We start from the raw sequence: 16,296 nt of genomic DNA, 5'->3' as shown, positions 1-16,296 counted from the left end.
TGCTAACACTCAGCACCCACTGCTCTGACAGCTTAACAGCCTCTGGATACAAAGCATGGGTCCCGAGGAGGTGGGCATGGCAAACCATGTCTAGGCACCTGTCACAAGCAGAGACCTAATCCAGAGGTGGGGCTGGCTGCATTAGTGCTGCTTTTTCCCCTGGTGCAGCCCCTGGTGCTTCATTGGCTGTGTAAGGAGATGCTACAATGCAGCGTTAACCCTCTAGTGACAGACTTTCTTCTTCCTGGTCAGTTGAAAATGTTACCTTTTGGAAGGCAGCTTTGGAGGGCTGTGACCAAATGCTAAATTCTGATCTAGCACCGTGAAAGCCTGGCTTTGTGTCATGCCACCTTGGAGTGATGTGTTACAGCCTGGGAATCCAGTGAGCGGTAATGCAGAGGGATGCTCCTTCAGCAGAAGTCTGCCCATACCTTGCCATCAGAACTGAGATTGGAACGCTCTGCAAAGGCTCTGTGGCCTGTTTTTTAAGAACTCCCCTTGTGTCCAGGGATAGGCTGGAAGGGCCTTGCTTTAATGTTCCCTTTGCTGCTGAGGGGTAGAGCAGTATCTGCTGGTACTGAATTCCTCAGTGTCAGAGCTTGCTCTGAGTCCCTGGCCTGGCCTGGTGACTGAACCCCTTCCTGGTCCCTGCGGCTGATGGAGCCTCCTGACAACCTGCTGCACTATGCATGTGATGGCTGGAGCTGGGTATGGCCTTGGGAAGCGGGAGAAGCTCAGACTTCTGAGGGTGACAGAAGTGGGAGGAAGGTGTGGTTGGTCATCGTAGGCAGGACTAACAGCAACACCTGGAATGGAATGGGACAGGGGAGAGGGAGAGGCCAGAGCAGAGGAGGGAGCAATGCCCAAGGGTTTGAGCTGGAAGGACAGGTGGGGCAGTGTGAGTGATGCTGAGGCAAACTCTTCCCAAGGTTAGAGACCACCTGGGCACTGGGGAAGGTGAGTGAGAAGTAGATAATGCACTGTGGTGCTGAGCCAGAACACATGAAGGCTAATGGCCTTGTCAGTGGTGCTCAGAGGGGCAGGGGTTCTGAGTTGAAGGATTCTTCATTCCTCTCAAGAGTTGGCTTTGGCCACTACAAAACTTGTTGTACAGAGCATTGCCAATAAGCGACACACCCAAGAGCAGAGATCTCCTTGTCTGCTGGAGTTCCTGTTACAAAACCCCATTTTTGAAACATTTGTAACTTGATCACTGAGTGAGACTGAAACTTGGCAAATGGGTGTAGACCGAAGAGGTGAAATAATCTGTTCTGTTAATCAGCTTTGCCAGTTTGGGATTGCTTCCTTTTAATGAGCATAAAAAAGAAACTGCTCTTCAAAGGAACTGAAGCCGTGGCATGTTCTCCTGACGTGTCCAGAGCAAAGGGCTTGCATTACTACTATACGGCTGACTCCGGCACCTGCGCAGGCAGGCAAAGGGAAGTGGGAACTGAAAAGCCCTAGCATAGGGGTGGGCAAACTACGAAGGGCTGGATGCAGCCCCAGGGCCAGACGTCTTAATAAGGCCCTTAGCTGCTGCCGGGGAGCAGAGTCAGGGGCTTGCTCTGTGCGGCTCCTGCAGTTCTCATTGGCTGGCAGCTGCAGCCAATGGGAGCTGCAGGGGTGGCGCCTGTGGACAGGGCAGCGCACAGCGCTGCCTGGCTGCACCTCCGCATAGGAGCCGGAGGGGGGACATGCTGCTGCTTCTGGGAGCTGCTTGAGGTAAGCGCTGCCCAGAGTCTGCACCCCGACCCCTTCCCATGCCCTAGCCCTGATCCCTGTCCTGCCCTCTGAACCTCTCAGTCCCAGCCCAGAGTTGCCTCCTGTACCTCAGAGCCTGCACCCCCAGCCGGAGCCCTCACCCCTTCCCATGCCCCAACCCCCAATTTCGTGAGCATTCATGGCCCATCATACAATTTCCATACCCAGATATAGCCCTCAGGCCAAAAAGTTTGCCCATGCGTTTCCTAGCATGTTAATGCTGCTGCTTCTCCTCCATACTGGACAGCTCTGCTACCTTAAGCAGTCCCATCGGGATGCTCCCTTAGCAGAGGGCGTGATACCAAAGCCTGTTCTTGCCCTCTGAGAACATGCTACTATCCTCTGGGGGGGGAAAAGGCAAAAACAAATTTAAAACCTAATGTGTAACACTTCTAAGCATAAATTACAGGAGAGCCTGGTGTTGGATCATTCTGTATCGATTGTTATACAGTTCCAGCAGAATGCCAGAAGCCTAAATCAGAGGATCAGACAGTCTGGCTAATGTGTAGGGAGTTTAGAATCACAGCTAGTGGAATCAAATGACTGCGCAGCCCCTGTGTAATCTCTCTACTATTTATCTCTCAGCCCCTCTGCTGGCTTGTCATCACAACTCATTGTCTGTGCATTCTGCGTCCTGTCTCAGCACAGAGTGTTGCACTCGCCTTACTGCTGTTGGTTACGTTCTTATCTGACATGATTGGGTTAATTGCAGCTGCCCATTTGGATCAGACCCAGACAAAAGTCAGATGAAAATAGCCACACAATTTTCACTTCTCTTGACACACAAGCTCAAGGAGTGTGGGAGCTGGTGCCACTAATGTAAGCTGGCGAGCCTTTGTTAGTAGCTCTGTTTGGGGAAAATAATGATCAGAAACAAGATGGTTAGCACAATTCTCTGTTGAATGGGGCTGAATAAGGCATGCAGGTTTTGCTGTAATACCAATTTCTATCCTGTTTGTATTCAGGAGAGATGTAAAGAGGCAGCATCCCCAAAAATGTAATGGGCAAATGCTCCCTTGTGCTTGAGACTGTGGGAAAGCCACTCTCATTACTGAAACCCTCAACTTCTAAACAAAGCAAATCGTTCTGCCTGACAGGCTCTGAATGCCTGCATGTCCTGTTTTATGTTAGCAGTGCACATTGTCTATTGTGGGTGTGTGTTACTGGAGCAGGATGGCATATTGTTTGGGTTTTAATGGTGCTTTCATGAATTGGGTTGCAAATATTTGATGTAGAGAGGACTAAGACTTTGAGGGCTTTTCAGATATTTTCTCCAAGCTGTAGACCGTTTGAGTTCATAGGGGCTGTAGCTAGTTCACTTTTTTCTTTTCTACTCTCTGCTGACTTGTAATTCATTAGTTATTGCCTTCAGCTTTGTTCCCCTTCTTCAAAGATGTGTAACTAGGATTCACTGTCAACTGACTGTTTTCAGGATCTGGGTTCCTCCTATTCTCTCTACCTGAAAACATGCCTATCACCAGCTGCTCCAGAGCTAGGACATTTAAAATGTGAATGCTGAGATGTTTTCACTATTTCCTTGCCTTTTAGGTGGGCATAGGAGGATTAGATTTTTAATGGTGAATGTCAATTTCATCATGAATACACAAATCAACAAAGAATATTCCCATCAATTACTGAAATATACAGTTAGGCGAAGTAAGAAAAATGCTGCTTGAAAACACATTAAAGTTTGATTTAAGGATATTTACTTCGAGGATTTTGATATGTGAGCTTGATAATATGCATTAAGTTATGAGGCTTTCATTTTTTGAATCTCAACATGTACTGTCATTAATTTCTCACTGCTGTGAAAATTTAAATAGATATAAAAATGCTTAAATATGAACATTGATGTTATCAGTCAACAATTCAGAAAAAAATGAATTCTGCCATGCCTGCTTGCATCAGGAGTGTTCTTGACCTCAGAAACATCTTTCTGTGCCTTTCCAGAGCCCCTGAGGTCAATGGTTAATGCAGGAAGAGCCTCTCTGAAGGGCTGGGGAGAGCATGTGCAGAGCTACACAGGTGAACTTGTCGTGTTAGGACCTGATCCTGCATCTGTTGAAGTCTCAGTAGGAGTTTTGCTGCTGACTTCAGTGAGCACAGGATTAGGCCCTCAGTGAAGTCTTTCACAATGTAGCCTTTAAACAGGAACCACTTCAGGGGTCACCTCCTGTGTCCCCTGCTAATTCCGGCTTCAGAGGAGCTGCCATGTGAAGGGCTGGTGGTCTCAGTGTGGCTCTTCTGACCACAAGATTTTGTTACAAGTGACGGGGCTATAGAAAGAAGACAATGTGTTTGGCCCTGTCCCCGAGAGGGGACTAGGACAAAACAGCCCTGCCCTAAGTAGCTGTGGCCAGAGCTCTTGCACTGGCTACCTAAAGCCACAGTAGGCCCCCTGCTGACAGTGGGTCACTTATTGGTACTCAGCGCCAACAGCTCCCATTTCAGCGGGAGTGGGCCATGCATGGAAAATTGGACCATTTTAGTAGGGTGCCTAATTTTGGGCACTTAGATGCAGGACAACATTTTCTAACTTAATTCAGATCTAGCTGTGTCTGTCCTGTGGAGACCAGATCAGTGCCTACTTAGGTGTATGCACGCTATGCCTCTATGAGAGGCAGGCTTCACCTATGTTGTAATTTAACATATTTAATGTTAAATGGTTGGCACTGAAAGGCCTTGCAAAGGTCTTAGTGGCAAAAACCCCACCAAACTGCTTCTCTCAGCTTCAGAAAGATCCCTGACTACTTCCACTCTAAGTTTTGGGTCATCCCTTCACTGTCTCTGCTGGAGGATTTGGCAGGATCTTTGGAGAACATCACACAACACTGTAATAACCCAAGCTACTGCTTTGGTGAGTGGAACAGCAAGCATGAGGCTGTAAAGTGAAGGGCTCCACCAGTGTTGACCACAACTTTGTCTTGTGTTGATGATAAGAATACTTATACAAAACAGGTTTTGCATTTAAAACTAACAGAGGAGGAAGTAGTATCTGTAGATAGTGAATTGAGCTGATTTGTTTCTGGTCACTGTGTTCTTCAAAATTTTAAACTAGATCTTATCCTCCTGAACCTCATTTGTATTCATAGATTGGAAGAGGAAAAAGAACTGTCCTGACCCCTCCACCTCCTAAAGAAGTGACTACTGCTATCAGAAAGCTGGCTTAGCACTTTCAAGCCCTGGTCCAGGTTTTTAGCCAGTGATTTCCCCTTGTTCAGTGGCTTGACTTCTTTTAAAACCTCAGTAGCAAATGTACTGCTTGATTTTTCATTTAAAAGATTATAGTAAGTTGAGGCCTTAACTTAGGTTGTCATAATTTCAAATTTAATATTTTAAATAGGTTTATTTTACAAAGAAAAACCCAATTTAAATACATACATTTTAAAAAAAATTCTGTTTTAATCCACCCTTGTTCATAGGGCTTTTCCCCCTACGTGTTTGGCAGGGAACTGGCCTTGTCTGTATTAGAGGAAACTTGTGAAAAAAATTTTCCCTTGCATTGCTTCTCCCTTTCCTGGAGTTACTGATGTTGGAAGCCCTAATGTAGACAGCCCACCTGCTGCTGGTACATTTTTCAACCCTGTGTCATCCATGCCTGCTGGGAGCAAGTCTAACTTTTTTGCTAGTGCTGGTTCTTCTGGACTGACAGCAATACTGAGGAATCTTTCCAAAACGTCCTTAGTGTAGGCAAGGCTAGTGGTGAGTCCATTAGCCTACTGTGAAAAGTGCTCCTTCTCAGCTGTACTCCTTAGTCCTGTCTTCTAGGGGGAGGTGATCCGGCTGGGGGAAATGTACAAATGGTTCCCCTTTCTCCCTCCTACTGCTAACACTGGAGAAGCCTTTGGAGCTGTGCCAACTTGGCTAGAAAATCCCCCAAGATGACTGAATCCTGGCAGCTGTGAACAGCAGATCCTAAGCTGGTGGTGAAGGGTCGAAAGCTTTGGAAACTTGGATAGCGTCGTCCTTCCGCAGGCATGGCTACAGATGAGATCCAGGATGGGATTGCAGCTGACCCCTTGGTCACGTTCATTGTGCTGGTTTATATTCTCTTTCCTGCTTCAGTTCCGTTCCTTGTGCTGCCAGTAACTGGGGATGAGCTGTCTGGTCCCTCCACCCTTCTAAGGACATGACTCCTAGGTGGAGGTATTGTGCAGTCGAACTTCATATGAAGAGCCCTTGTTTTGAATGCAGAGGAGTTTCCCCAGGTCTGAAAATTCTTCACTGCCCTTAGTAGTGGTGATAGTCTGAACCAGGAGGGACTGGTTGCTCCCCTTTCCTCTTGGAACAATTCACGGTGGGTCTCTGTTATTTCACTCCAGCAGATATCAATCAACCAGCCATTAGCCTTTTTCTCTTTGAGTGCAGTTTGCCTGGAAGCAGAGGGAGCAAGGAGGCTATGCCTGCTATGGAGATTCTGCCTCAGACAGTTTTGAAGCTTCAAATTGCCCAAAAATGAAGTCTGAATCCACACATCTGAGTCTTTGCGGGGAGCATGTTATAATGTCATTCTTCTCGACACCATTCGCTTTCGGCACCACTGGAGCCAGCTTGCCCTTCGTCCTTGTCTTGTAATCTGTAATGAGATTACTCTAGGGCAGTCGTGCAATATTCTTCTAGAGGGAGCATGTGCAAGGGAAAGAACCTTGCACTACTATAATGTGGTGCAGAATGCATTGTAGAGAAGAGCTGGACTGGCTAGGCAACTGTTAGCAATTCCCTAATCGGTGTGGTAACTTTGGACATTCTGTTTTTCCTTGACAATACTGCATTCCGTTGTCCACTTTTTAGTAGCTTTGGCAAGTTCCTCTTTGACCCTTGGTATAGGATAATAATAATAAAGGATAATTTACGCATTCCATGCAGAGCATGTCCCCTGCACAGTCATTCACTGATTTGGCAGAGCTATCTGAGCCTTTGGTGGCACAGGTTCCCACACCAACGGGGTTTGGTTCAGATTTCCTGCTTAACGAAGCTGTTGAGATTTTGAAGCTTTTTTTGTGGAGTCTTTGATCATCCAGCTAAATTCTACATCTTGGTGTGCTCTGGGCAGGTGCCAGGGGCTTCTCTCTGTCAACTCCTCTGTTTAATTAGACCACATCCGAGCCTGAAGCGCAAGGCTTAGCTCTTTGTAGCCAGCATGGGGGCAGTTAGCTGGCCATCCTCAAGGAGCAGGTTTAGACTCCTCCTGCCTGAAACTGGTTTGTTCAGGCTTGAGCCTGAAGTCTGATGCTGAGAAGGGAGGGATGGCCAGAGAACTGAAGCAGGGCAGTGTAAATGGGTACAGTCAGCTTGGGAAGAGACCGGAATTGTGCTCCAAGCTCCACTCCCGTGCAGGCCAGTTTAGGGTGTCTTCTGGAAGCTGCATTTACAGAGTTTGGTTTGGATGCTAGCTGGGAATTGCAGACCCGCTCCTGAAGGATCGAAGAGCATGAACGCAGGATTGATGGAGTGCTAATTGTGTTGTAAAAGGAAATTAGTGGTTTCTGGGAACCAGCTGACGAAAGGTTTGTGGCTGTAATAAATAACCATCATGTCTAGATGATTAGCACTTACTCAGCCCAGCCAGGATGGTGGCTTAGTGCACAGAAGGCCAGGGCAGAGAGCGCCTTCCCGCTTCCTAGAGCCTAGTCACAGGGAAACACAGTGCTGACGTTGAGGGGAAGGTAGGTCTGTGCTGCTCTTTCCCGTGAGTTAGCTGATCTGGAGGGGAGGCAGTAAAGAGGACATTCTCAGTGTACCTGCAGGGTAGCTAATTATATAGTGCACTGTGTTTTGTGGAACAGTCTGCCTTCTATTAGTCTAGGTAGCCCAATACAGTCTGCTCCCCCTCTTAGACTGTGGGTATGTCTATATGAACACTTAGTTTGTGGAAGGCTGGGGTGTAAAGCAAACTTGTGCTAGCCTGCTGAATACTAACTGTCCATCTGGACCCTGCTGCAATGCGTTCAATGTTCCCTAGTGCACTTTGACCCTGTTTCAAAGCCGGCACATCAAAGTGCACTTGGGAACTTTTAGTGTGTGGCATGGTAGTGTGGGGTACACTTATACCCTGGCTTGCCACAAACTTAAGTGTTCACGTAGACATAGGTTTTTCAGCTTGATAGTAATTAAAAACTGGACACCCCATCAGAGTGCTGAAACCTTCCCTGCCCCACATCTTTCCCTGGGGCTCCATCTCTTCCTCCTCCAATTCCCCCTCCCCCATCGCTTGCTGCTTTTTCCCTCCCACCTCCCTGCCTGGGTCAGGAGGGATTACCTGTGGTGCTGGGGAGCCCTGGCTTTGTAGGGGCTGATGCGGGTGATGACCCAGCACCTCCCTATCCCACAGTAACTGGACTTTGGGTGTTCGGTCAATAGATCTGATTGGACGCTGTCAGGTCCCCTTTTTGACTGGACTTTCCAGTTGAAAACCAGGCACCTGGCCACCCTGCATAGGCAAGCCCTGAGCCATTCTAAATCTATATGCCACAGAAATTCACTTCTGGTTAGAATGTGGCCAGAGGGTTTGGTCCTTACCGGAACAGCACCTCGAGCAGTGATGTACAAAAGCCTATTTAGACGCACAAAAAGTAGTGACTAAAGTCCTCACATTCTGGAGAGTGTCTCAGCAGCCATCCTTTTGTCACGGAAGCTGGAGCCCTCTTCACAAATAAGCAGACAGCTGATGTATGCAGTAACTTTCCAGAATGTTGTGTATCAGGAATTGGTGTGTGCACTAAATGTGGCTTCATGCAGCTTTTCTGGGTCCAGGAAGCTGCTGAGACAGAGAAACAATTCAATGATTAAAAAATCCAATAAACCCCAGAATTCAGTACCCCTTCCAGCGTCTGACACGCTCGTCCCTGAAATAAACAAAGCAATTAAATACCAAAAAGCTGCATTTTCCAGGTCACTCAGATTTTTCTGAACCATAACTCAGCTGTCTGGACTCTGTTCTCCTCCTCAGCAGAGAGAGTTGGGGACCATATTGGCCTGAACCATGAATTTCCTGTGGTTTTAAAAATCTTAACTGCTTCATCGTTTAAATGCTGTATCATATGCTGAACCCAATTTCAGAGAATATCCTATGCAGTGTATGGTGAATGTTAGTGTAGTCATTGGCAGCCCCACAGCTGCAGAGCCTGCAATTGCTTTGGGAAGCACATCCAGAGGTTCAGATACTTATCCAAACTTTCTGCAGCTGTATACTTTCCATGCCCCAACTCCCCCCTCCCCACTGCTTGGTTTTAGGAAGGGAAGGGAACAGCTTGCTCTTAACACTTCCCTATGCAAAGTCCTGTTCACATTTTCCAGAGGGCTGACAGGCCTGCTTACATTTCTTTGTGCAACTGGCATGCAGATAGATCATTCTTTCCCAGAGCAGCACAGTTCTGGGGTGGGTACCTTGCCTGCTGGGCCACCTGGGAGCTTGCTGCTGTTCCTTTAACCATGTGTCACTGAGGCTGTCTGGGAGCTGCCCTTCCTGGTAGTGATCAGAGTTTCTGGGTAGCCCATGGGTCCCAGGGCAGGTTCACAGCAAGACCTAGAAAAGAGGCCATCTAGACTGAGCCTCCTCGTTTGAACCTTCCCTCCTCAGGCTCCCTTTTCATAGTGGCTCGTCTTGCATGAGGCCATTTGAAAGACATTTTTCTCCTGTGCTGCTGTGGTTGTTACTCTTGGAGCTGCAGCCACCTGGTCTCTGGGGGGCAGTGGTCGGGCTATACTTCAAGCAGATGACTCAGTTTATTACAGAAATGTGCCTTTTTGGTTCGTTTGCTAGGACAACTCTAAACACCTTGGAATTCCTCAACTGAATCCCCAGCACCCCGGAGCTGGCCCGTTACATTTGGGGGACACAGGCAACTGCAGCTGTCAGTGTCTGTCCTGCATCTGGCTGCAGCTTGCTGCACTTCCTTCCTTTCCAGTTGGATGATATTCTGAGCTCCTGTTTCCCCTTTCATTCCTGAGGAGATGGCGCAGTCGCACGGGCAGTGAGTGAAAACTCAGGGCTGAGACTGCTAAAGCCCATGTGCTCTGCTCTTCCCTTCAAAGCAAAAGGGGAGTGGAGGGTCATGCACTTAAATGCTTGGGTCAGCTGCTCAGAGAGAACCAGCTTCCCCTAATGGGAGCACTGTGCATGACTGCTCCACTCCTGATCACCTGGGGAAGAAAGATCCTGTTTGACGCTGCTGCTGTTTCTCCTTCTTCCCAGCCAAATCCTCATGTCTGGAGGATGTTTAATATGTAGCTTGTACTGTCTCATGCTGAGATGAGAGGCTGAGAATTAAAGGCAGAGGCAGCTTCCAGTTATAAAGCAGGTTTTTGATCCCTCTGTCAAATTTTACCCAAAATAAACCGACCCACCTGTAAAACTTCAGATGGGTTCTACCACCAGGCTAGTTCCCCTAGGAATCCTGTGAGGCAAGTTGGGTAACATGAGGGGTCCAAAACTGAGCTGATTCATTTCTTGAGACGTTTCCTACTCAAAACTCTGAGGGGAAACACCAACTTGTTCTGGTTGGCTGGGCTTGTGAGGTCATTCACTCTGGTTGTGTCGGTCTGTGGGGTGGTAACTTTTGATTTCTTCCACCAATCCCAAAATTGCAGGGAATATTCGAGCCAGCTTCACTCTGAACTAGTATTCTAGCTGGAAGGTCAGGTAATGGCAATACCACCTCATTGATCAGTGCTGTAGCGGATGGTGATGTCACTAAGCATCCAGGCTGTAGCATCTGCCTGCTGGAGGATCTATTCTAGAAGTGTTCTGGTCTGTCTCTAGGGTACTGACACGATCTGCATCACCATAGTATCTGAGTGTCTGTCTTTCCTGTCTCTCTCCTCACGCACTCTGTGCGGCAGGGCAGGGCAGTTATCCCCACTGTATTGCTGGGGAGCTGAGGCTAAGTGACATGCCCAAGGTCACACAGGGAGTCTGTGGCAGAGCAGGGAACTGAACCAGGGGGCCATCCCTCATCTCTGGCAAACGTGTACAGGCAGAATGACCAAGGGAAGGAGGAGTTGGAAGTGTCCATAAAATACCACCTGTGTCTGGTAACCCTCTGGCTTCACTATCCAGAGACCATTGCTGACATAGCTCTGAGACCCACCCTGCTCCCCCTGAGGCCATGAGTTGGGGGAGCAGAGCACTAGGACTGTATTTGCAGAGGCAGCAGCAGTCTGATTTCATCTGACAAGCAAGTCCTTTCCTGTCCTCTCAGCATGCCTAGAGACCAGCTTCCTGTCACCCACAGTCCGGAGGAACCCTCCCCCTGTGGAAATAGTGAATAAATATGTTTACCGTTTCTCATCCTGCTGCCAGACAGCTGAGAGCTTGTCGACAAATGGGGGTGTGAAACTACATCCTCCTAGGACAGTTTAGGCAAGACCCCCCCCCTCGACTTGCAGAGGAGCGGGGCAAAAGCTTGCACGCATCCATATAATGGGCTAGCTGGGCAGGTTCATTCATCTGTCCTCTCTGGAAGGTGAGAGCAATTAACTTTTCTAAGTCTAAGCTAGATCCCTAGCAGCCGACTTCTGGTCCTCGCAGGAGAACATGCTCTGAGGTCTGCTTAGTCGCCCCCCCCCACCCTCACCCCTGCACTGGCAGGCACTGCCCTCACAGTGAGTGCAGACCACTGCTCCCTGCTGGTGGGGGAGTCTTCACACTGCCCTGGGATGCACAGATCTGCAGGTGCTGCCTTACTTTTCTGTGCAGGTGCATGCAGTGCTTTGTGCACCCCCTCCTGAGGCAGCCTGGGTGCTAACTCTCCTCTCCCGTCTCTGTCCTTAGTGAAGTTCATGCGGGAAGTGACTCCCTACATTAAGAAGCCATCGCTGGTGTCAGACCTCCCGTGGGATGGGGCAGCTCCCCAGTCACCGAGCCTGAGTGGCAGTGAGGACTCCGGCTCACCGAAGCACTACAATGGCACCAAAGACAGGAAGGTGATCCCTCTGAAAATGTGCTTCGCCGCCAGGAACTTGAGCATGCCAGACCTGGAGAACAGGTGAGCTGGAGCCTAGGGAGACAGAGGCCTTGGGGTGCAGCAGGCTGCTCTGGGCCTATCTTCCTGGCATTTTGGGTGCAGGGAGGAGTGTTGACAATGCTGGCCGGACATGCAAGGTGAGAAATGATCCCTTTTTTGCTGCTTTGCAATGTGTAAAGGAGTCTGGAAGACTTTTTAAAAAGCTGCTTTTCCTGCTTGACTTCTATCTGGATGTCAGAAATGTGGAGCCTCGTGTGTCTGTTTTCCTGGAGGGCTCTTGGGAGGCCAGAGAACTGCAGGAGAGTCCCAGGGCCTAGTTATTGGGATAGGAGTGTCTGAGTCTGAGACTCTTCTCCCAGATGCCAATAGGAGCTGGAGTTAAATGGGTACTTACAAAGACAAACAGGGTTTGAATCCCTACACACGAACTGGCACGCCCTTGTGAGGTAAAGTCCTGCTAGATCTATTTGTTTTGAATCCTCTAGCAAACAAAGGCAGATATGAGACACCTGCATTCCCGATGCAAAACCAACCAGGAAAAGCACACCAGTCTTTGGCTGTATGTCAGGAAAGAGCACGTTTCTCTTCCCTTGTAGGCCCCCTTACGTGCGAGAGATCCAGTGGCACGGGATTGTTCCTTCAGGCAGGTGGGGGGAGCTGTTGTGCTTATCACTGTGGTGAATAGGTGGGAATCGGTCTGTGCTGGGTCCCCCAGCAATGCGAATGCCTTTGCAGCTGACCTCGTGGCAGCAGCCCTGGGGCTTTCTACAAGAGAGGCTGACAGTGCCTTGAGTGAACTGTGAAGCTGGCGGCCTGACTGTTTGTGGTGCTTCCTGACATTGGAGGTGGTAACCCTGCCACTGGTTCGTTCTCAGCCAGGTAACTTCATCTCAAGGGGTGCTGATCCTGCCTGGGTAGAGGATAGAGCTAGGAATCTGGAAACCTGCATTCTAACGCTGCCTGCAGCTCAGACTCCTCTGACCTAGCACAGTCACATCACTTGCCTGGGCCAGTTCTTACCCTACTGCACTTGCAGGGTGATGTGAGGGTTAACCTGCCCAGTTCTGGAGAGCTGAGCTCCCCGGCTGGAAGGTGCTATAAAGGGGTCATTATTTCGCATGAGTCCCTCCTGGCAGTTCCAGCAGGATCTGTCAGTGTTGACTTCCTGCCCCAAAGCTTTCAGTAAGAAGCCTGCGTTCCACCCCAGAAGTAGCTGTTTCGTAGGTGGGTGTGGTTATTCCTTATCTGCCACAAAGTGAGGGTTGGGAGCCTTAACTAGTGCACGTGACCCAAATAGATTGAGTCAAAGGTGATATACAAGTGCCAGGCCCCTCCTTTGGCTTATTAATTTGCACCTAGGGTCCCGAACGCAGTTAGGGCTCTGTTGTGCCAGGTGCTGTACACCCACAGGGAGGCCTGTGGAGCTGAATGACCCAGCGCCTGACACACATGGGGCAGGAAGGTGAGGGGAGCAGTGAGGTCCGTGGCCACAGGGGCCTTCCGTGCAGATAGATGCTGCAGATCCTGCTGCCGCTCGTTCTCAGTCACAGCAGAGATGGGTCTGGAGAAGTGGGGTTGTGATCCATCTTCCAGGCATCTAGTTCAGCTGTCTCTCTGCTTGCAGCCAGGTTACGTGTAATGCCTGTGTGTTCAGCGTCTGGGTTGAAGACAAAGTGTCCTCTCCTGCTGCCTTTTGGGAGGTGCAGGCTGACTGCCCGGGTGTCCACAGGATGTTTGGCTAATCTGTGTTGAACTCTTTCCATGGAGAAGATACCTGGCCTTGTGCCACACGCACGCTCCAGCGGAAATGGCAGTTCCTCTGCTGATCCATGTGCCCGGGATCAGCCCTGGAGACAAGGCTCGGGCTTCAGCTAAGCAGCAGAAGATGGACTAGAAGAGACTTAGGGTGGGAACAGCTGCGCCTCAGGCCAATCTTCTGATTCACTCATCAAATCGTAACAGCAGCTTGCAGGAAATTCTCAGTGTTTTGGCTGCCAGCCAGGTCTCTCCACTCAGTGCCCCTCCTCCTCTCAGGCCCCAGTGAGAGCTGGCTGACTGCCGCCTGGGCCAGGCAGTGTTTGCATTTTGCTGTCCTCCTGGGATAGAAGGCTCCAGCTCAGGGAAGGATGCAAACCCCTTCATCTAAATTGCCTTTCTGGCAGGTCAGCTTTCTTCTAAAACAGAGTTCAGACGGATTTGGGCTGAATCTCACCGAGGCTTTCCCTGCTCTGGTAGCGCCTGTCTGCCCTGTCACACACCTGCCAGGTGGGGGCGGTATTGCATGCACGCCTGCCAGTGAGTGGTGGTTGGGGGCAGTTAGAGGCTATTAGTGATCCTGTTGGGGGGATGTGTCGGGGGGGAGGGGGAAATCTTGATTGTGTTTATTTTCATTCTCTGCCCTTGCCACCTCTTCTTTGTACCTGCCAAGTGACTGTATCCTATGCCCAGCCGGGGGCAGAGTTGGAATGTCACACCTAGTCCATGGTCCCAGAGCAGCTCCACTTTCCTGTTGAAAAGAGTTGACAACTGTGTATCTGTCCAGTACTTATCAGGGTTCAGAGTTAACCTGTTGAACTGGCCCTTGGACCTGTAGTTCACCCCTACATCCTGCAGATTCTGTTGGGTGTATCTGGAAGGATTTCCTCAACCACCTGGGCTTTGTTAAAAGGAAAGGTTAAATTGTGTAAAAACAGGTGAGGCCTCTGGAGCCAGGTTGGCGTGGCCTGTGTGAACGGGCTCTGGCATAGAGGCGGGGCAAATGAGCATCATTGGTTGGCAGTACTGGGTAAGCAGTGATGTCCCAAACTGCACTCTGCTGCTTGGAACTTGCTTCTCCTGTCAGTGAGTTGCTGAGCATTTGAACTGATTCTCCATTTGCCCAGGAAGTGGCTGGGCCCTGCCATGCAGAGTGGGGTTGCATTGCTGAGCTCTGAGAGTTGGGTTTATCATTAGAGGGAGGAAATGACACTAATCACTTCCCCTTGTTTTCCTTGTATCTGTCATTACCTACGCAAAGCCCTCCCCTGGGTGCTAGGGACCAGGGAAATGCTGACAGGCTCTCACTGATGGGGAAGTTGCTATAGCTAAAAGCACTGAATCTTCAGGGGGTTGTGCTGCCCCAGGACACTGCTGTAGGGCTGATTACCTGATCTTCTGGGCCAAGCAGCTCTGACACTTATTGCAGGCCCAGTTTCCAAGGTGGTGTCCCTTCACTGTCCCATGCTCCCCACACACCCTTGCTGGGAGGCTGCCTCCCCCGCAGCTCTTGGGAACATTCATGGCCAAGCTACAGGGTTTTTGCAGCATGCAGGCTGACTTTGCAGGACTCTCCTTCAATTTTCCCACAAGACGGTCTTGGCCAGGAATAGTTTGACTTGATACCTTTGCCCCACCAGCATCTCTATCCTGGCACAGAGTTGGTCCTCTATGGAAATAACTAAGATTTCTGGCCTGCACATTCCTTTCTGAACAGGGCAGAATCTCCCTTGCAGACTCCTCTTAACTAGGTGGTGGGGAATGTAACGCCATATCTGCCAAGTCTTCTGCCCCTTTGCTTTAAGCTGCACAACTTGGCAAGCTTTTGTGTTGGTGGGTGGACATGTGAAAGAGCCGTAAGGGCTTCAGTACTAACATGATGAGGCGGGGGGGCCAGGAAAATAGCATCTCTTTAGAATGCCCATGGAATTAAATTGCCGGAAATGTACATGGGCGAATAAGAGCTAACTGCTCATATGTCCTGAACTCAGAACAGTATTTGCTCTCAAGCAGGAGAGTCCGCTTCCACGGAGCAATAGGCACTCCTGAGGCTAGCGTGTCTGGTGTAAGGTGAGCCACCCTTCCCAGCACTGCTGGAGTTTGTGCCAGCATAGGTGCTTATGCAGGTGTTTTCAGCACCATGTCCTAATGCTGGAAGATTTTCCTGGGGCTGAGCTATTCAAGGCCCCTTGGCACTGGCAGCAATGCCAAGAATGGGAGTGGGATTCTGTAGCTGGAAGAGAATGCAGTATCAGTGTAAATAACAGTGACCAAGAGCGTAATGATGGCTTTGTCTGTCCTTGGAGAGCCAGCAAGCAACCCAGTCTGCATAGCTGTGGAAAGCCAAGTGAGCTCTGACGTGCACACTGCTGACCTGGAGGGCTTGATGGTCTGTGCTGAAGTGCCTCCCCTGTAGCTTGTGTGGGATGAGGAGCGTAGTCCAAGGGTACGTCTACACTTCAATCAAAAACCCATGGCACAGAGTCCCAGACCCTCGGGCAATTGACTCTGGCTCGTGGGGCTCAGGCTGTGGCACTAAGAACTGCAGTGTAGACGCTGAGACCCTATGTCTGGGGAGGGTCTCAGAGCCTGGCTTCCAGCCTGAGTCCAACCAGCTAGACTGCAATTTTTAGCCCCACAAGCCATAGTCAGCTGACATGGACCATCCATGGCTGGGCCGCAGGTCTTTTATTGCAGTGTGGTGTACCCCAAGTGTCTGGGTTTGCTGTGCTGCTTCTGTGTCCTTGCAAGACTGAATTTCCAGCACTGGAGCGTTCCTAAAGCTGCGGCCTGGTACCAAGAAAGCGTTAAAAGT

At 49.7% G+C, this 16,296-nt stretch overlaps 1 protein-coding gene across 3 annotated transcripts in view; it reads left to right on the top strand.

Moving 5' to 3' along the window:
- SNTB2 (syntrophin beta 2) overlaps nt 1-16,296 on the top strand; it is a 53,843-nt gene that overhangs the window by 15,063 nt on the left and 22,484 nt on the right. For all 3 annotated transcript variants that reach the window (XM_050922289.1, XM_050922288.1, XM_050922290.1), the window contains exon 2: nt 11,534-11,747. In XM_050922289.1, coding sequence (XP_050778246.1) covers nt 11,534-11,747 — 214 coding nt within the window. The remainder of the gene's footprint in view (nt 1-11,533; nt 11,748-16,296) is intronic.

Source organism: Gopherus flavomarginatus, chromosome 14, assembly GCF_025201925.1.
Source record: "Gopherus flavomarginatus isolate rGopFla2 chromosome 14, rGopFla2.mat.asm, whole genome shotgun sequence".
Taxonomy (NCBI): Eukaryota; Metazoa; Chordata; order Testudines; family Testudinidae; genus Gopherus; species Gopherus flavomarginatus.
Note: the sequence above shows the minus strand (reverse complement) of the source record. Positions and strands in the feature narration are given on the sequence as shown.